The sequence below is a fragment of the Larimichthys crocea genome, chromosome XIV (genome assembly GCF_000972845.2).
Source record: "Larimichthys crocea isolate SSNF chromosome XIV, L_crocea_2.0, whole genome shotgun sequence".
Lineage (NCBI taxonomy): Eukaryota > Metazoa > Chordata > Actinopteri > Sciaenidae > Larimichthys > Larimichthys crocea.
This window is the reverse complement of record NC_040024.1, coordinates 2,373,691-2,394,748: the sequence shown is the minus strand read 5'-3', so window position 1 is coordinate 2,394,748 and position 21,058 is coordinate 2,373,691. Positions and strand designations below refer to the sequence as shown.

The 21,058-nt window shown below is 42.2% G+C and overlaps 1 protein-coding gene across 3 annotated transcripts in view; it reads left to right on the top strand.

Moving 5' to 3' along the window:
- dock11 (dedicator of cytokinesis 11) overlaps positions 1-21,058 on the top strand; it is a 52,235-nt gene that overhangs the window by 4,470 nt on the left and 26,707 nt on the right. For all 3 annotated transcript variants that reach the window (XR_002042822.2, XM_019273462.2, XM_010737274.3), the window contains exons 2-18: positions 1,826-1,942; positions 3,195-3,284; positions 4,128-4,210; positions 4,732-4,798; positions 6,155-6,250; positions 6,846-6,980; positions 7,608-7,791; positions 8,725-8,804; positions 9,509-9,592; positions 9,732-9,872; positions 11,207-11,491; positions 14,871-14,993; positions 15,135-15,217; positions 16,162-16,284; positions 16,506-16,582; positions 17,400-17,584; positions 17,763-17,828. Coding sequence is in view for 2 of the 3 variants with exons in the window: in XM_019273462.2 (XP_019129007.1) it covers positions 1,826-1,942; positions 3,195-3,284; positions 4,128-4,210; positions 4,732-4,798; positions 6,155-6,250; positions 6,846-6,980; positions 7,608-7,791; positions 8,725-8,804; positions 9,509-9,592; positions 9,732-9,872; positions 11,207-11,491; positions 14,871-14,993; positions 15,135-15,217; positions 16,162-16,284; positions 16,506-16,582; positions 17,400-17,584; positions 17,763-17,828 (2,019 nt within the window). In the remaining variant the exon portion in view is untranslated. The remainder of the gene's footprint in view (positions 1-1,825; positions 1,943-3,194; positions 3,285-4,127; positions 4,211-4,731; positions 4,799-6,154; positions 6,251-6,845; positions 6,981-7,607; positions 7,792-8,724; positions 8,805-9,508; positions 9,593-9,731; positions 9,873-11,206; positions 11,492-14,870; positions 14,994-15,134; positions 15,218-16,161; positions 16,285-16,505; positions 16,583-17,399; positions 17,585-17,762; positions 17,829-21,058) is intronic.

The window sequence follows — 21,058 nt, the reverse complement described above, 5'->3', positions numbered from 1 at the left end:
CGCCAGTTGTCCACTGAGTAGCCAATCGTTACTTAAAAGTTAGGAGAGATGCAAGCTTAGCCGGGAGAAATTGGCAAATATTAAATTTCACATGTCAGACGTATCATTAGGAAGTTTTTATTTAGATTAGTGGTTGATAAAAAATGCTAAATGCAGCGTTCGTGTGGAGAGAAAGTCAGGGTCTTGGTGGAAAACTCTGCAGAGGACATGTACGTGTAACCAGCTTATTTCACGGGCCAAATTATTGGTTAGAGAACATGGAAAGGGAGAACTTTCTTTCCTTTATTGGCTTGTGCACCAAATACCAGGATATTCAAGGAGATTTTTAACCCCTTAAATGTCACTGAATTCATACTGGGTAGCAAAACATTGTTCAAACCAACAGAGGTACAACTTAAATTCGAGTGGAGGCACAAAATTTCCAAAGATTGTGTATAAATTAATTATTTTTCTAAATTTTAAAGCTGCCTAAAACCACTGAAAACTTCAAACGTAAAGTGTTCCTCCATAATATTTCATTTCCAACAGTTTAAGTTTAGAAAAAAGTCATATATATTTAGTGTTTAACAAAAATTGTATGTCCTTGCCACTCATAGTAAGAAGCTAAATGAGAAACTGGACCTTCATGGGAAAATAAGGGGAAAGTGTTTTGGTAAATGGTTCACTGGCCACAAATCTAAAAAAACCTCTGTAAGTTCTTGTGTCCTGGATTAGTGAATAACTGCACATGTAAACATGTCTAGTGATGGTTTTCGAGGGCGGTGGATGGGAGGAGAGAGCAGCGAGCAGAAGGAAAAAAGCAGCAGCCAAACTGCTGCATAACTTTATTACCGTCTCGCTCGCTCTGCCCACTCCAACAGCGAGTGGTACAATAGGAAAACAGCTCTGCATCTCTGCTCAGCTCGGCTCTTAAATGGAAATATGACAAGGTGGAAAATGACTCAATCATACACTCCCAGCTCAAGGGCATGGTCAGGGATTTTAGAGTCCCTCTCCCCACTGTGCTCCTACACTAAGCAGCAGTGTCGGCTGCCCTCCATGTGCTGCTGCCCGCACGCTCGGTGGCAGCGGCTCAGCAGTATGCGGCACAGAAGCTGATCAAATCCATACACTCTGATTTCCTGTGCTCCAGTCCAAACGGCTTGGTGTTGCTACAGCCAAGACTTATTGACTAAGCTATTCTTCACCGCTTACTTTGAGCTTAAAGTGGCACTTTCTTGGAATGAATTCTGAATCTTTCCAAGTGGTTCAGGTTTAGATTTGTGATTACATCCTGGCCTAGTTGTGGAAGGCTAGGTTTTAGCCTGTAGGCCTCTTTAGGATGAAAATAAATGATTATCTCATCATCATTTACTTCTCTATGAAACTCAAAACAGGAAGTTATGTTGTTGACATGTGATATATTTCTTGACTTTTGTTTCATTAATACACATACTTCTGTCAAAGCACATGAGCTTGTGTATTTATTTCACTGCTGGATTGTCTCACCTCACTTGCCCTTCCTGTCTTTGCATGTGTCTTTGTTGTCAGTTGCTTCCTTTTTGTCATCTGTTGCCTTTTTTTGTCTTCATGCACCCACAATTCTCTGAGTAACTGTTTCCCTGCACGGTGACAGTGCTCTGAACTTTGTGGTTGTCTCTCTGCTCTCTTGTGGCTCAGATTTTTCATGGGCGGTAAAACCTTCTGGGGGGGGAGGCGCCCATGTTAACTCTTTTCAAATAGCAACGAGGGAGCCACTGGAAAAGGCGAAATAATCTGAATGTGATATAAAAAAGAACCGGTTTATTTGAAGCTTCTCGGGTTTGTGTTTGTCTTCCCCTCTCAGGAGCAGCCAAAGATCATTGAACCACTGGACTATGAAGCTGTGGTATTTCAGAGAAAGGCCCAGATCCACAGTGACCCCCACAGAGACCTGCTGCTCTGCCCTGTCGACGATGTCTCGGTGAGTCCTCTCGCTCTGGCTCTCACACAGGTCATCTAAAAGTTATCACTTAGTAAGAACTTGAGTTGTAATTGGTTGTCTGGCAAATTTTTAAGATGTTTGATAGAGCTGGAGTGATACAGTGATTCTGAAGCCAACACTGAGTTTTCAAAAAAAATCACATGTCAGAAGATCTGAACTCGGGACATTTTGCAGTAAAAGCTGTGTAATGCTGACACTGTTTCCAAATGACCTCATGTCCTCTTGTTACTCATTTGGCTGTCATATTTGCAGATACAAGTATATCTGCAATAAGCCAATAATACTAATGATGTATCAGCCCAGTCCATTTTTATCAGTCAGGCTCTACTGTGTTAGGCCAGATCAGCTGTAGGACATAAAACAGAGACACCTGACCTCATATATTTAAGGCCAAACATAAACATCCTTCAAAGGATGAATTTGATTTCCTACAACATGGATCTACTTTTTAGAGTAACATTGTACCCAGCAAAGTAAGATCTAGAAGAGCAGTCATATATTGTAGCTTAAAACAATTCAGATGGATCATGAAACATGAGCAATATAATAAATGACCAGGTCAGCTAAACGTCTTGAGGAAAGGGTGAACAGTTTTCAGACGGTCCTCCCATGCAGGGATATGTTGTTACAGACATTTCAGGTTAAAACTACAAACATCCAAGACTCATGTTGTCATAAACTGAATATATCCTTTAGATTACTCATCCGTCTGTTTTCTCATTGTCATTTCTGTCTTTTGGACTGTGCTGGATCCAAACTCCTGTGTTGCTGAGGTCTCCACAGCAAACAGCCAAATCAGCAGCTTTTTCTTGTAAAACTGTCCCAGTCAAACAGGAACAAAGTGTAAAATATTGCTTTCTAAAGAAAGGTTTCCTATCATGAATCTGTTCATCCCCAACACGCTGGGCTCTGTTATTCACGGGTCAGTCCAACAGGCCTGACAGTCAAATCCAATCCAGCCAGGTACCTCTGCTCTGTATTTATTGGTGCTGCTTTAAACACATGTGGTTTTGTTTAGAGGCATGTCTCTGTCCATGTCTGGGATCCCCCCCCCATACTGAGACAATCTTTTGACACTCATCTGTTTCTTTGTACCTGTGCCTTCTGTTTTCTCTCATTCATTATCTCTTTGGCTCCTGTTCGTGGTTTCCTGCTGCTACTATTTGATGGGTAGATTAAGAACTGTCATTACCAATGATTCATGTATACATTTTTTTTTTTGCCCATGCAGGAGTCCCAGATCGCCCGGCAGAGGAGGACTATTGTTCCCTCCGTGCCTCAGAATGCTGAGTGGGAGGCCAGGAGTCTGTTTGCCAAAGAGGTACTATAACCCAGCAGTCTCATGTGTATGTCTTGGCCTCACTCAGTGTCAAACACACATTTGTAGCATGACGTCTGGCCCTTTCTAAAAATAATATATGAGGTTTTCAGAGTGCAAAGGGTTGAAGCATAAATAGTCTAGATTAAATCTTATCTGTAATATGACTTTTACTCCCTTTTATTAATTAGAATCGGCTCATGCAGCTGACATTAAAGCAAGCAAATCACTAAACTGATTTTTTGATGACTTCACACCAGCACTCATGACATTCAGCCCAAAGTGGTCTCTTGAAGCTCATAAAGAAACACCCAGTGCACAGGCCAGCGGTTAACACACACTGCACCGATGATATACATTGTATAAGCGACGAAAAACAGACTCTTCTGGCATGACGTGGAAATAATCCTCAGCCAGCTCCCATGACTGTGATATAGCATGGAAACAAATGTCACAGGGATTGTTAAAGCCAACCAGGACTTACTCAGCATCTATTGAACAAAGATCCTTTCAGCCTTGACCTAACTGAGAACTTCTTCCTGCAGTTTCACACTGAATAAAAAGGTACAAGTGCCACGAAAGCCACCTTAAGCGATATCAAATAGAAATCATGGCAGGGGATAAAGACTCCTGCTGCTACCACAGACTTACTTTGAATTCATAGATGAGTGATATTTAGCTGGAAATTTCTCCCAGAAAAGGGGAACTGAGCGCCCTGTTTTCCTTGAGTCACAGTCAGAGGAAAGGGCTGTCTTGCTTTTAGTCACTTTGCTGGTATGGCATGCTTGTTGTATCCGAGTGTCTGCTTGTCCCTAATCCAGCTCTCTGTATTGCTCTGTTTGGCAGTGCATCAAGATGTACAACACCGACTGGCATGTCATCAACTACAAATATGAGACTTACTCTGGCGACTTCCGCATGTTGCCCAGGTAAGGAAGAGAAAAAAACAAAACACTTTAACAAATTAGAAATGCAGATTGGACATGTAGAAAATGTCGAGGTTATGTAACGTACAAGAGATTGACACTGCTGCTGGATGATGACATGCAACACATTTCTCCATATTCACACAGCTCTGCTGCTTCAGCAGAATAGAGTAAATGCTGCATACAAATTGGACTAACTGCACAGAGTTCAGCCAGGTTTTCCTCTACAACACAGCAGGTGCAGCCCAGATGTTTTGAATCCATATTTAAATGGTGATAAAGTTTCCCTTTTTATTATTTTTATCAGCACAACACATACTTGAACCATAAATTGGAGTGAAAAGAGACATGCTGGACAGCGTTCTCCAAATACACAAAAAACAAATGATCAAGCAGTGATTTGTTGCACGCTCTACAAAGAGTAAAGACAGAGAGAGATAGCAGACCTCACCACAGGGGAAATAGAGTCGGGAGGGGACTGATTTATTAAAGTATGCTGACCCTCTCTCATTGTCTTTTCATAGCAAAGGCCTGAAGACAGACAAGCTGCCGGCTCACGTGTTCGAGATTGATGAAGACGCCAAAGACGAGGTGAGCAGAGGGGGCTGATCACCATCAGATCACAGACATTGATCACTGTAGAGAGCATGAGTGGTCTGCTATTGACTCACCGGGCGCTTCGTGGACAGATCGGAGCATGCGTATGCGCACAACTTTTAGTGATGTGCTATAAACCCTGCTCGGAAATTAAAATGATGCCTTTAATCTTTTTGAATCACGGAGATGAGACACAAATCTGGCTCATTCAACATGCCTAAAAATAGAAGCAAACAGGGCAGCCATTCCCAGCCGACACATGCATTAGATGGGTAATTGTGCTGGAAGATTCCCAGTGACTTATGGTGTGTCAGTCCACCTAGCAGAGTGACCCCCTCAGAGACTCAGAGTGCTGGGCAGTGAAACCAGCAGCCTTATGCTGCCTATAAATAGCCACCATCGATCCTCCTCCCCCTGCTATCGGGCCGGATGCAGATAAACTTGGAGAGAGTAAGGGTTTAATTGAAGGAACATAACTGCTCCTGTGCTGCAGGGATGTGGAGGGCAGGACAGAAAAGAGCTCTGTTACTTCTGGAAACAGCACATGCTTCTGCTGCATTACCTCTGAATGATCATTTGTGGCTGCAATGGCAAATATTTAAGAGCAAAAAGAAAAAACATGCACACACTCCATTTCCCTTATAGAAATGTTTGCATTTCCCTTTTTGTATTTTTTATTCAATCCATTAGCAGGGACATAACAATAAATCAATCAATAATAATGCAGTAAGGGATTGTATACATATCAGCTAGGGTGAGGTGTGTATGCGCAGTCACTTGCTGTATGTCTCTGAGGGACGCATAGAGTCAAGCAAGCTGCGGGAGCAGCCAGCCAATTAGATTACAGGACGAAGCTGGAGAGAAAGGAGGAGGCGTGACGCTCAGAGAACAAAATGGCACTTCAGTGTGATTAGTCTCATCCCAGCACGCCTCCACCCCGGTCACTCGGTGTCATGATATGTCATGTCCCAGGCTTACATTAAGTTAATTAGGCCCCCTCGTGTTGTGAATACTTCATGCATTACTGCAGAGAATGTGCATGTGTTTGTGCGTGAGAGTGCCTAGTCCCTTGTGATCAATGTTTGTGTTTTCTGTGGTGCTGATGAACAGTCCCATGATAGTTATGAGTTATGAGGCTGCACAGACAGGACTGAAGCTGAACTCTGATGACGGTCAGGATTTTGGTTTCATGCAGATATGGTACTAAATGTCATGACTTTCTAACATGAAGCCATCGAGTGCAATGTCTAAAGGATGTTTAATATGTAGAGCCATTCACCTGAATTAACCTGTATTATAAAGTGCAAATGTCTTGATTGATTTCCATTGGTTTGTGTTTGTGTCTGTCAGGATTCGGCATCGCTGTGCTCCCAGAGGGGAGGAATCATGAAGCAGGGCTGGCTTCAGAAAGCCAACATCAACAGCAGCCTGTCTGTCTCCATGAGGGTGAGTCACCACCAGACCTTCTGTCTGTCTGTTATTCATACAGCATAACAGTGACAAATGAAACAACAACAACAAAAAACAAACCAGAAGGTTTACCACAGAACGAGGGACACGTGGCAGGTCTTGTTTTAATCCATATGCATTAAAATGACACTATTTTCTATCAGCTCCTACATAGTTCTGTCCTATCATACTGTACTTGTAGATTTGAAGTTTCAGGTAGCTTTGCACAGAAACAATCAGTAGAAATGTCCTTCAGAGAAGCCAAGAGAGACATTTTATATATTTTCTAACTTTGAGTACATTTCAGAGCATCTATCTCTGTACCTTTCACTTTTACTTGAGCCAACAAGTTGAATCAGTACTTCTACCTTCTTTACAAATGTATCTGTACTTCTGCTTGAGTAGAGTATGTACTTTTGCCAGCGTGGACAAAAAGTATGATGATGATGATCATCAGTGTGGCATCTGCTGCATTTCTGCTTCCCTCCACTCAGGAATTTAAATGTTGACAGATTTAGGCAACAACAGATGTGTTTGAAGCCACGTTTCATGCTGATTTCTCTCTTTTTCTCTCTATTGCTGTGAATCGCAGGTGTTTAAAAGGAGGTACTTCTACTTGTCTCAGCTCCCAGACGGCTCCTACATCCTCAACTCCTACAAGGATGAGAAGAACTGCAAGGATACTAAAGGATCCATCTACCTGGATTCCTGCATAGATGTTGTCCAGGTATATAAAGAAACATCAGATGCATGTCTGAGAAGGCTGCAATAACAGTTTGACCCACTCTTAAGCTCTCAATGTACCATGCTGTCTGTTTAATCAAACTCCTTTTGGTTCATCGCCGTCTGTGCCCACTCCATAGTTTTCTGTTCTTGGCACAAAGTCTCACCCTCGTGAAAGTCAGTGTGTTTCCGAGACTCGACGCGCTCCCGGGGATTTTCAACGCTTTGATTAGATAGATTTACCGCATTCCACTTGGGCAGAAAAGTCCGGTCCTAGCAGATTATGAGGGGGCTGCTGCTGAAGCTGCTGTTGGCTCATGACACATGCTGGTACCTCTTTGAGGTCTGCACTGACTGGACAGGCTGCCAGGAAGCTTTCAGTTTGACGGGCACATTAAGAAGATGAATGGGAAGAGTGAAGCGGCTCTTTCTGGAGTGGAGTATGCTGTGATTGATGTGTTCACCATGTTTTGCACATAAATAAAAAGACAAAAATGATCCAGTGTAAGGACAGACGACAGTCTTTGTCCATCTGAAGCTTTTTTATCATTGTTTGTGTTTTCTTTTGAGAAAGAAGGTAAAACAAAAAAAAATTAAAAGTACATAATGTAGATAACTCTTCTCCCCTCAGAGCCCCAAGATGCGGCGTAATGGCTTCGAACTGAAGATGCAAGACCGCTACAGCCATTTTCTGGCAGCAGACAGCGAGGCAGAAATGGAGGAATGGGTGGTCACTCTGAAACAGGCTCTGCAGAGCAGCACTGAGGCCAGCCAGGACCGGAGGAATGGTGCCGAGACACTGGACTGCACCCTGGGTGAGTTGTACTGCACCTACGTCTGAAAACATACTTTGGATACACGCGTGGCCAGATCGTCTTTCAGTCAACCTATTATTTACAGTCTTATTGAGCAGTTGCTATACAGTCATGGTCCATTTAGCTATGATAACAATAATAGCATGTTTGAACATAACGTCTGAGGCTGTTTTAGTGGTGGCCAGGATTACAATAATCCCACTGCCTGGCAGGGGAAGGAGTCCAAAACTCCCCTGAATTTAAGTCTGAGTGGTGCGTTATGACATGTTAATGGTTTCCATATTACAATGATACATAGGCAATACATAGGTTTAACACTATACCTATAGTTGCTGCCAGTAGGAGTAATTCAGCTGTAGATGTTCAGCTGTGCAGGTACGATGGAATCAAAGCTCAGCTCTGTTTTCAGCTGTTACAGTTGTTCAGTTTCATTCTTTAGTTTCGCTCCCAAATTCCCTGAAGCGTGTGCTTCTTCAGGGGGCACTCACTGTGAATTGTTGAACTCATTGCTTGTCCTGAGCTGTGGATGAACGCCAGCACTTTTATGCAGTTTGCCTATGTCTTGCCAGCATCTGTGGGTCCTTTTTTTTTTTTTCTTTATATAATAATATGCTCTCTGCATAATGTTCTAGTGAAACCCAATAGTCCTAGCTTGGTCACAAATCTCCCAAGATGCCGATGAGCGATTGGGAGGCCATCCAGGAAGATGGAGAGTTCACTCAGTCCATCACCTGGAAGTCAGAAGAATAGTGAATGGCCTTTTTTTTTAATTTGGCCACTAGACTGTAAGATATTAGTTTCGCTTAGACAGCCACACAGGGAGCCATTAAGGAAACACTGAGTGAGCAGAGCTTTATTGGATCTGATTTGCAGCAGCTTGATTTGTATTCACATTACATTTGTTCACATGCATTCACTGTCCTGTTCATTCAGATGATGACACCACCAGCCAAGGTAAAGGCGAGAGCCTGCTGGAGAGTCTGGGGAGGAGCTTACACCCTGAACTTATGAAGGTATGAAGGAATTAATGATTAAAATACACAAATCTGAGCTCTTGCACCAGACCACATTCATATATTCTTTTGTTTCTAAATGTCTACACGATGGAAGAGCTGACAGAGGAGCAGTTCTTTTGTTGGATTATCTGCGTTTGAGTCTGAGCCCGAGAGGAGCAGTGTTTACTCCACAGAGGCCATGCCTGTTTTAATATGTCTATAAACCCAGAGCTCCACGCAGACAACAAAGCGCCCTGTGCTGCTGGTTCACTGTGTTTGCTCTGGGCCACTCCAGCACAGCTTCTCTCTCTCTCTCTCCACGCAAAAAGATTACTTGAGTTTGTCTGCAGGCTGGTCACAGTCAGAGCAGAAACAAGGGGAGGAGAGTCGGGGAAATGAGATGGATCTGAGCTCTTACTGTAACCTGAGGGCCTGATTTGTTCGTCTCCATTAAACGCCCCTCTTTTCTTCTTCTGTCTGGGCCTCTGTCTGTCTTTGTGTTTTACCAGCAGAGAAAACAGTGAGAGGCAGCTCAGTCTGCAGACTGTGTAGGCCATTGTTGTGTGAGATGTTTTGTTTTGAAACCAGTTTCTATTGTCCTATTTCTCTAAAACTAAAAGGTATTATGCAATTAAAATTGCTTCCATTCTTCCACTGTGTGTGTGTGTGTGTGTGTGTGTGTGTGTGTGTGTGTGTGTGTGTGTGTGTGTGTGTGTGTGCAGTATGCCAGGGAGACAGACCAGCTCAATAAAATCAACAGGAATGATGGCAGGCAAAAGCTTTTCTCTCTGGATCCTGAGACACAGGTAGGAAGATTGTTCTTTGAACACATTGTTGTCCCATGATTTATTTATTTTACTATTGATTCTGACTGTTTGATCTCTCCTTCACTTTCCTCCTCTCTTCTCTCCTCTCTGGATCAATCTCTTCCTATCTGATATCCAGAGGCTGGACTTCTCAGGCATCGAGCCAGATGTGAAGCCATTTGAGGAACGCTTTGGCCGGCGTATCGTGGTCAGCTGCCATGACCTGACCTTCAGTCTGCAGGGCTGCGTCAGCGAGAAGGGCGATGGCGTCCTCACCAACGTATGCCATCACCTTATTTCACCTTTATTACAGCAAAGATTCAGTTTAGATTCTGCTAATACAATTTATACTGTTACCTCTACTACTTTCTACTTCACCACGTACTACAAAATGCTTCATATTGCTAAAAAAGGAACCTAACCAGTGAAAATAGCTCTCTTGTGATTTTGTACCACACAACTGCCACCATCCTCACCGTCTGCAGGGCTGCCCCACATAAAAGTATACCTTCATAATTCATGTTGGCTGGTCTGGAAGGTAACTAGGCCAAAAGAGGAGAATACAACTAGATATTCTAGTGATACCCTCTCATTTGGTTTAGGATACAATCAGTATGAAAATAAAATATATTCCACACACTGATGATGTTTTACAACTTAAGGTTGTACAGGAAGTCAGGCTGATGACTGTGGAGCTGTGTTATCAGTGAAGTGCTTCTGGTAGCATGAGGCAGCAGTTTAGAGCATGAGTGAGCCTTTGTCAGAGTGCATTGCTGTAGTCATAAAACATTGAGTTAGACCCCCTCCTCCTCCTCGTTGGTGCATTAGAGGGTCTGGTAGGAGAATTGAACTGACTCATATTTGTGGTTTAGAATCAGCACACTCCCTCATTCCCTCCCAGTTCTTCCTCCTCTCATTTCCCTCCACAGCCTCTGATAGGTTTAATGTTTACTGGACGGAGCGAGGCCTGTCCATCATGCAGGAAGTATTCGTCCTGGCATAAGTGCATTTAGTCATTCAAAGAAATGCGGCCAGTGCTACTGTGGAGCCAACATTCACTTCCAAATATGTGTTGGCAATACACAGAAAGCCAATATTTTTAGAATGTTAATATAGTATTTATTCTCGCTTATTTAGACTCAAGATAAAATTTCCTAAAAATGGAAAGATTGACACATTTAATAGTAGCAGATGGAATAACACAGCAGATTTAAACTCAAGTTTTAGCCGGTTTACCAGCTTCTTTTATAGTGATTTGAGACACAGTCACCTTTAAGGTGTCATATTGCTGGTGGGAAACAGGTTTTTATGCGTCTGTGTGTCATAGTAATACAGATCATACTAAAATAAGTTAAAACTGCCTTTGTTGTGTTAATTGTACAGAGTGTCAGGTCTTATAAGGTTAAAATGATCCAGCAGATTTGCATTGAACATGTTAACTTGGACATCCTATGTACACTCCTATGTATAAAATGTCTGAAAAAATGAATATTCATGGTGGATCCTTAATGGAGCAATTAAGGTAAATAAATCTAGTGTGAAATGTGGTAAACAGATATTTTTAACTGGCTGATGTATTCAAAGACCTTCACCTGTCTCACTGCTGAACCCCAGGTGGAACCATTCTTCATCAGCCTCGCTCTCTTCGACGTCTCCAAGAGCTGCAAAATCTCTGCTGACTTTCACATCGACCTCAACCCGCCCTGCGTCAGGGAGATGTTGACCGACGCCTCGGGCCAGCTCTCTCCTTCATCTGACTCAGACGGTGGTGGAGGTGGAGGAGCTGTGAGGGAGGGAGGAGGGGGATGTGGAATCATGGTGAACGGAGACTCTGGGAAAGGGAACGGCCTGCCAGCTCTTCAGAGGGTGTCGGAGGCTCTGCTGCGCTTCCCAACACAGGTAGAGACTTGACTGTTTTCAGACAGCTGATTGATTGAGGAAATGACTTTACCTGAGTCACTGATGGTAAACAGGCAAGAGTGTGAGTGTGAAACCTGAATCATTGCTGTGTCATTAATACAGAACAAGGTGTGATGAACACAGTGTTCCTTCCTTTGTTCAGAAAATACTAATATGCTGTTAGGATGAATGCAGAGATGATGAAAACAGTTTTATAGATGAGATGCCGAAGACGAGAAAGAGAACGTGAAGGCACGTGATTACAAGTTTTCTCTTGTCTGAATATGACCAGAGAAGTTTTGTGTGTTGCATCTCTGGGATTGGTTTGTTTAAGTCGATGCTGTTCAATTACGAACAAAAATCACATGGACTGGTGCTGCAGCTCGCTTATTAGGCAGAGTTCTGGCAGCCCTGTCATCCTGTTGGGTTGGAGGTTTTGCTGATGTGGGTTTCACTGATGTGAAACTGATTTTTCACTTTTTGTCGAGCTGCTCTTCTTCTCTGGTGTTCATAGGCATCAGGCCACATGAAGAACTGGCTGAGAATGAGCGTCAGTCCAGGCTGCGGTCTGCTCGTCCTCAACATCAATAACTTTGTCTTTGTAGCTATTAATCTTAGTGTTTCAGGGTTGTTACTTGTATTTGGTTTGGATTGTTGTATTGTTTGTTTGGATCCTCTTTATTGGTTACACGGCAACAGCTTCTCTTTCTGGGGTCCATGTTAACATGCTTTATAACAAAATCTATATATATATATATAGAGATATATCGATATAGATAATATATATAGATAGATATATATGATCTATATATATATAAAATTAGACAGAACAGTTACTTAGGCGAAGACATACAACAGAGAAACTATCACTATAAAGCATGTTCTTTTTTCATCTCTGTGTGCATTCAAATTGACTACTTGAAACACATCTTTGTAGTTCAAAGGGTTACATTTACAGGAAGCCCCTCTGTGATGTGTCCTCAGAGCACCTTTCAGTACTGTAGTCTTCTGAAACGAAGCAAATGTAAGCATAAATACAAAGAGTAACACAAATAAAACACAGCTAGAACACGCTAAGGATTACCAGATCTCGTCAGATTATGGTTGAGAATGTCTTTCCACAGCGCAGCGAGGTGACATACTGCTGAATTGTCCGTTACATCTCAGCATTGTCACGGCAGCTACAGCTGGCCTGATGGGACAAAGAACAAACACCATGTCAGAGGACTGCTGACACTGTGATTGCTGTGTGATGGAGCTCTTTGTCCAAATCCACAATAAGTGTTTTTCATATTGATTTCTCCCTTTTAATCAAAGTGCTGTGCTTTCAATTTGAATTCCATTGTAGCACTTCCAGATGGTGAGCGTGTCTCCAGACAATGCTTGGTGCATGTCCAGCCTTTAAAAACTTTGAAAGGATCCACATGAGGCCTCAGTTTAGCTCATTCATCCGAGCATTTGCAAATGATTTCAGACTCACTTTGCTTTGCCAGTTTTTTGATGTCATCTCGGCGCTGGGTGACGTCCGCTCTCTGTCCTGTCGCTTCTCTTCGCTGTGTGTTCAAGTCAAGAGCTCATTTAGGAAAGAGCGTGTGAGTGTAGCTCTTTACTCAGGGAAACTCCTGCAGGTGCTGTGAGATCAGCACACACACACACACACACACACACACACACACACACACAGTTCTGTTCCTCATCTCTGGCTGCTTGGCCCATTAATCTGATTAACTCACTCAACAAGACTGGTGCCTGTTGTAAATTAGCAGCAGTTAGGTTATAAAATGTTCTCAGATACTCACTTTCCATTTCCATGACAAGACTCATGGCAACAGGCTGAAAACAGAAACAGCTCGAAGGTGAGAAGGATAGGTGGAGTGTCAAGTTTAAAAAAGCTGCTTATATAAAATAAAACAAACGCTTCAAGCTTCCATATGTCTAATTTATGGATGTAATGTCACATTCTGCACATCTGTCAAAGTTCCACCAGCACAACGCACACACATACAAACACATGCACACAAACAGAGCAGGCTCTACCTCTGTGATTAGAGTGCTATTATAGCTCGGCAGACCACAGTTTAATTTAGGTGCATTGGGTGTGGTCCAAGGACAGAGCCTCCACTGCTTGTATCTCTCCACTGCATCAGCAGATGTTGGGAGGCCACAGCCTCTGCTCCAGTTCATTATATAATTCACAAAATCAAATGCAGTTTGTCTCAGCGTGGATATTAAAGAGCTGCAGCATTTTTCTCCAAGCTTACATACCAGCAGCTGGACAGTTTTGTATGGCCGCTACTCTGGAAGGATGATGGCAAAACTTTGTTAGGATAGTTTTATAGCATTTCAGCTGTTTTGTTGCTTTGTCTGATGTTTGACAGATTATCTATAAAGTTTATGTGACAGTTCATACCCTAACCAAGATGTGTTTTTTTTTGCCTTAACCTAACCAAAAGCTCAGCACATTGGTGTAATGACAGAAAACCAAACTGTTAAAATGGCCCAAACACCCTATCCAACCCTGCCATTGTGAAAGAGTGCATGGCAATGACTTCTAAACAACAAATCATGGTGTCAAAGACTGAAAACCAGAAGCAGCTGCTCGTGGTTGTGTTCATGTTCAAACTGTGACGATCAGTGAACAAGGGCAGATGGGAGAGAGGACGGGCTGGGTTCTGGCTTGGAGTGTGACCAGGGAGTGTGTCTGTCTGACTGGCACCATGCTAGTCTCTTCTGAGATGTGTATGATTACTGTGCAGTTTGTGATGTGTACATATATTTTGATTTAAATCTGCATTAGCCTCTTCGCTGGTTCAACTGCTCCCTTGGTAGCATTGCTGCTGCCTCCTTTTCAGTTTCATTATTTATGTTGAAACTTTTATAATTTGCAAAATGACTTCCCGCTGCTTCTGTCTAGATTTTTGTTTCTGCTCCCAGAAACCTCACCAAAACTTTTTGTTTTTTTGCATGTATGCATTTAAATATAAGTGGCATGGTTTTGTCCAAATGTAATATCTGTCCATTTGAGATTGTTTATGTGAACTGACACTACAAGCTTAAAGACAGTCCCATCTAACTGACCAAAAATAGATGTGTGCACCATGTGGTTTTCCTGTATAACTTTCCGCTAACAGCAGCCACTTCCCCTGCACTTGCCTTGTAAGGAAGCAGTTGATGAAGACTGAGAAGCAATTTCAAGTTTAAATTGCTGATGATTGCCTATTTATTTGAGTAGCCAGCTCTGTTTTACATAGTCCCAGTGGGAAAATCCCAAAGAAAGGGGTGTAGGGAAAGACACAGTCCCAGTCTGCCAATACAAATTATAACCACAGATTTTATTATATACTATCTCCTCACTCCATGGTTCCCTCTCTTCCTCCAGGGTATCTTTTCAGTGACCAACCCTCATGCAGACATCTTCCTGGTGGCCCGTGTGGAGAAGGTGTTACAGAACGGCATCACACACTGTGCCGAGCCATACATCAAGACCTCCGACACCAACAAGGTTCCCTGCCTTTGCTTTTCACCTCACCTCAAATATACACACGAGGAAAGCAGCAGCATGCTTTCCAGCCCGACGTTCTGTGTTTGCCTTTTCCCTCTTGGATTGATTTTGTGTCTTCTGTTCGTCTGTCTCGCTCTGCAGAACGCTCAGAAGGTGCTCAAGGCTGCCAAGCAGACATGCCAACGCTTGGGCCAGTACAGGATGCCATTTGCCTGGGCTGCCAAGTAAGACAGGAATAATCCATGAGTCAAAGTATTGCCCAGAAATGAATCTGTTTGGATTCCTCTTTGGAACAGTTAAATATAAATGCATAATCATCATATCATAATAAGATAATTATAATAAGATAATTAATAATAAGTTAATAATACGTTTAAAAGCTGAAAGTCTGTCATTTATAATTATGTATTAATGCAACACTTCCTCTATATGCTTCAACATATTACATGTTACAGTGTGTGTTTTTCTATACCTGTAGTAGAGTCTATTTTATGCACTACAGGGATTGTGTGTTGGGCTCTTGAGTTAAGGATGTAGCGATTGACCAGTTTCACAATAAACCGCTGTTTAAAATGTCACAGATTGTGACCTTAGAGGCTCAGCCTGACTGAGTGTTTCTGTCACTGACAATGTAACAGTGAGTTACATCATTGATTGTTCCCCCCCAAACAAATGAAAAATGTGTCTGTGATCCATTGTGCTGTGAACTAAATGAATGCATCATAAGAGATTTTCAGGATTTTTCCTCAGACTACAATCAAACCATCACATTCTATAATTGCTGTAGCCTGAGCCTGAGTGCTACCACAGCACAGGTGACCAACACTCAGTACTGAGCCTGAATGCATCCTGTGCAGACAGAGATGGAGAGAAGCTGCTGCTCTGCTGCTTTCTCTAATTACCATTGTGTTTCAGTTCATTATTCTGTTGAATTGTTGAAAAAAAATTGTGAGATGTGGGCATTTCAGGGCTTCCCATTGACGACCAGTGTAGTACTGATGCAAAACAGTATTAAAACAGCCTAACAGTCTAAATAACAGGACTACATAGCAGTAGCATCAGATTTTTAATACAGTTTCAGCATTTCTGTCTTGAAATGTTCATTTAATGTAAACATGTGGATGTTTGCACGAGGCAGTCGCTGTATCCATGTGTGATGTGTTTCCAGGCAGGTGTTCAAAGACGCTCAGGGCAGCCTGGACATGGATGGTAAGTTTTCACCTCTCTACCGCCAGGACAGCAGCAAAATCTCCACTGACGACATCATCAAGCTGCTGGCCGACATCAGGAAGTGAGTCATCACTGCTTTTCTGCTATTTTAGCACTCAGTACATAGTTACTGTAGCTCAAAACATGCATGGCCTTGCACATTTAGTTTGAGTTCAGGTTTGTAGTTGTACTTGTTTAGAATAAAACTTTAGTGCCAACTCAGTATTTACATCATCCCATCAATAAATATAATGAATCTGATTCTACTTTGTTCTTATTTAAATCTCTTCTTCTCCTCGTCAGACCTGAGAAGAGCAAACTTCAGGCCATCCCTGGACAGCTGAATGTCACCATTGAGTGTGTCCCACCTGACTTCTCAAGTATGTTGTCCTTTCTAAACACTCCCTTTATCCCAACATTTGTTTCTGTGCAACAGTGAAGTGAAGGGCCGACCTTGAACACACACTAACCACTACACAATGTATATATGAAGGAGCTATCATGCATTTTACTGAGAAAAGATACAATATTTAGATAAAGTGACTGTTAAAATCTGCAGGAAACTGCTTTGTGAGCCTATAATCTGCTGTACAGAGTCATGTGAGCCTGATGTTACACAAGAACCTGCCCTTCCTCTGGTCTCTTGTGCATCTACTGTTCCTCCATTTTCACCACTGCTGACCTTATCTAGACTGTGGTATGCCAAAACCTGAAGTACAATAACAACCTGTGGTTACCTCCCAGAACACGTGACAAGAAAATGTTCCTGTTCCTAGAATACAAACGATACAAAGTGTAAGTGAGATGAAGTTTTAGGATTCACAAAGGGAAGGAAAGGAGGAAGCATTTAAGGTGATGGAGTGTACCCATATAGAGGAAAGAGTAGGATTTAGGAGGTATAATAAAGGATAAACCATGGCATCCTGCATGAACAGCAGCGTTTCAAGAAAGTGCTCAGAAGCCTTGCCAGGAAGTACTTAAGATAATTGTAAGTAAGCTGGAACTGACGCTTTCTGTGCAGCCCAAAACTCATGTTCATTTGTTTTGTAAGCTCTCAGCTGTTTTTGTGATCAATATCATTATGTGACTTGGCAGTGTACTTAGCTCACAAATACACTGAATGACCTGGAGGTGACTCTTTGGGATGGCTCAGTGGAGCTCTCAGTGGTTCCCTAACTCGTCTCACATGCTCCACAGATACGGTGACTTCTTCTTACGTTCCCGTCAAGCCCTTCGAGGACGGCTGCGAGCGGGTGTCAGTGGAGATCGAGGAGTTTCTCCCTGAGGAGGCCAAGTACAACTACCCCTTCACCACCTACAAGAACCAGCTCTACATCTACCCCCTGCAGCTCAAATACGACAACCAGAAGACTTTCACCAAGGTGTGTGAAGTAAAGAGTGCTGAGGGTGGGAATGTTAGTGAGTGATGAGGACTAGTTTCTGTGTTGCTGCTGCAGAATGAAGCACATATCACTGATATGACTCAGTTAGGTCACTCTCATTGAGTATTTACTCTGCTGTGTGCATTGACTGACTGATGTAATGTTTCCTCTACGGCAGGCTAGAAACATTGCAGTATGCATGCAGTTCCGAGATTCAGATGACGAAGGTGCAGCCCCTTTAAAGGTGAGTGGTGTGAACTCTATATATTGGAACTAAAGGCTGACCTTACAGGGGTCTTTTGAGACCGATACGATACGGATTTAAGCTTGATTAGAGTGGGAAAATTCACAGATTACCAATACTCCAGTTGTTAGAATACAAGCTGCTGCACATGTTAGTGATACACACATTTGGCTTTGTGATGTAGGAGTGTATACACAGGTCAGTTGAAGGTGTATGTTATCTTTAAATTAGTGCTGATGATCAGACACTGTAGTTTTAGTGCCACGAAAGCTAAACTGAGAATTTCAGAATAAAGTTGAAGTGTTGCTAAAATGAAATGGTATAGTTTACATGATGCATGAGTCAATAACTGGACATGTTTTGAAGCAGTGCCTGGAACACCACACCTACTATAAAAACATCTATGAATTATCATCAGAAAATCATGACCTTATCTTATCCCTAATCCTAAAATAAAATCCACTCTCTTGAAATTAAGACTTTATTAAGGAAATATTATGTAATATTATGTCTTTATTCTTGAAGTCTTACATTTTTTTCCTGAACAGTGTCACTAAGATGAGGAAACTGGAATACTTAACTACAAACACTTTAAGTGACTTCAGTAAATCGATGAATGTAACACAGCCTGCTGTTTCTCTCATACAGAGATGCAGCATACAACCATTTCCAACCGTTGATAAGACAACTTATCAAATGTTGAAACTGAGAGATTTTTTTTTATTGTTTTTGGAAAATGATATTAATAATTTGATACCAGCAACACGTTTCAAAAAAGTTGGGACTGTGGCAACAAAAGACTGGAAAAATTTGAACCTGACACCAAACAGCTGGTGGAACATCTCACAATTAATGAGGTTAACTGGAGACTTGCATATATGTGCACATATTTCAACAGCATGGCCCTGTAGTAAAAGTGTCTGGATGCTAAACTAACCCAGACGAGTACAGGGTTGTGAAGAGATGATGAACAGAGTGCTAAAGACTTTTCAAACATCTTGTTGGTATAAAACTCAAAATGGGCATATCATTTTCCAAAAACAATAACATATCAGTTTCAACATTTAATAAGTTGTCTTTGTGCTATTTTCACTTTAATATGGGGTTTCAATGTTTTTCGCCTCATCACATTTTGTTTCTGTTTACATTTCACACAGCGTGCCAAACCGTTTGGAACCAGGGTTGTATTAACAATGACTTTATAGACTGAAAGGAACAACATCATCCAGAGATATGAGTTTATGATATGCGTGTAAAAGTCTGTGGTCAAAAAGCGTGCTCAGTAGAAATAGTAGAACATATGAGGAGGAAAAAGGGAGAAAAAAAATCTAATAATACAATCCAGAAAAAGTTCTGACTGAGCAAATAAATCAGAAGATAATGATCAATGACTGTGCAGATGAAACAAACAAGCATTATTCTTAACAGATTATCAGGAGCCTGGTGCTAATGTCTCAGGCACAATAATACTGTCGAGAAAATTTGTGGCTATCCTCAAGTGAGATTTGATCAACAGCAGAGGCTTCACACATGATAAATGATTCTTTTTTTTTTCTTTTCACAAAGTGGAAGTCAGAGTGCAGCTGAGGGGCCAGAAAAGGAGAAAGGAAAAGCTCACAGAAGCTGGTTATTATAGCTGGCAAGAGAAGATAATGAATGGTCACTCTTTCTCTCTCTCTTCTCGTCTTCTCCATTTCTCTCTTGCCACACATGTCAAATATTTGTGGGTGGAAACAGTCATCAAAGCACCGTGGATTGTTTTTCTTTTCACTTTTCCATAGGGACGGAAGAAAAGAGAAATCCTTTGACTCCAATCGCCAAAACATTTTTACGCTCGATGCTCTTGATTGAGACAGTCCAGACAGACAGATCAGCGCGCAGTTATGTGTATTATATCACAGATAATGAAGATCCCTCACACACAGGTCTCAAACAATACTTCAGAAAGTTATTTACAAACAAGGATCAGGAGCCAGCAGTGCACCTCTCAGGAGATTTTAATCAGAGGCAGGAGGAAGCTCTGGGTTTTAACGGGAGACACAAATCTGACTGGGAGGAAATTCTTTTGATGCTTTCTGGAACAGAAACATGAAAGTTTAAGTTGATGGGATTTCCCAGAGGCTGTGAACTGAAAACACATTGATCTCTGCTGCCTCCAATTTGTTGTCTTAGTCATGAACAATTGCTCAGTCAAAGCTACATCCACAGGCTCAGGTCTGATTTATTTGTTGGCTCACCGGCACACTAATCATACACCTAACAAATGAGCAGCTCCTCCAGTGCAGTACATGTATGAACAGCCTCTGTGACAGATAAGATCCCATCCAGTTCCTCTAGCCACACCTTGACCCTCATCCTGAGTCAAGTAATCAGGAACTCCCATCAGCCCACCCCCCGGTGCTGCGAGGGCTCCCTGAATGGGTTGTTCTTCCATGGTGGTACACAAACCAAGCACCACCTTCAACTACTGCAGCACCGTGTGCTGTGTAACAACACATCTTTGCTGAAATCTGTGTAATCCTCCCACACTGAGAGCTGAACCTCTCACATCCTCCAGGCCCCTGTAGACCCCTTTGTTTTGCTCCTGGCTCCTATCAGTCTCAGTTTGAATCTCTTGGCTCCAGAACACTGTCCTTCCTCTGGCCTGCACTTGCTCATTATTGTCCATTAGAGATGAATTCAAAAGCATCCTAATTACAGGATCCAACCAGCCATCTGAACAGGTCTGATTTCTTTTTTCTCCCCCTTTGTTGCCCCCTCATTAGAAATGACTGACCTGGTCAAGCTTGCCACACAGGTTCATTTTTCCCACGCAGCCTCTTCTCACCGCTCTGCTACAAAACAGAGCTTTGGCAGTGCAGCGTTTGAGTTTGCCTTCATAAAACATCCCACATTTGCAGCTTTGGAATGACAAATGGATGTTTATGTCATCACATGTGGAGTCAAAGTGCTGTAATTGTTCTGTGTTTGTTGGTTTTCTATCAACAACATCCAGCTAAGGAGGCAGGGTACTGTTGCTGCTTTAATTACAATAAGATAAACAGTGCTTTGCAAGGCCTGGAAATGTATATCATTTGTCATGATGAGGCCCTTTTTGTGCAGTCACGGGCCATGCTTTTGATAATTCCAAGTTCTTTTTTCTAGTTTTTGAATCTTTTTGTTTAATCTGGTGGTTCGTCAAAGATAGAATGCGATGACAGCTTGCACACTCTGCCGTTTTTCCTCTCCAA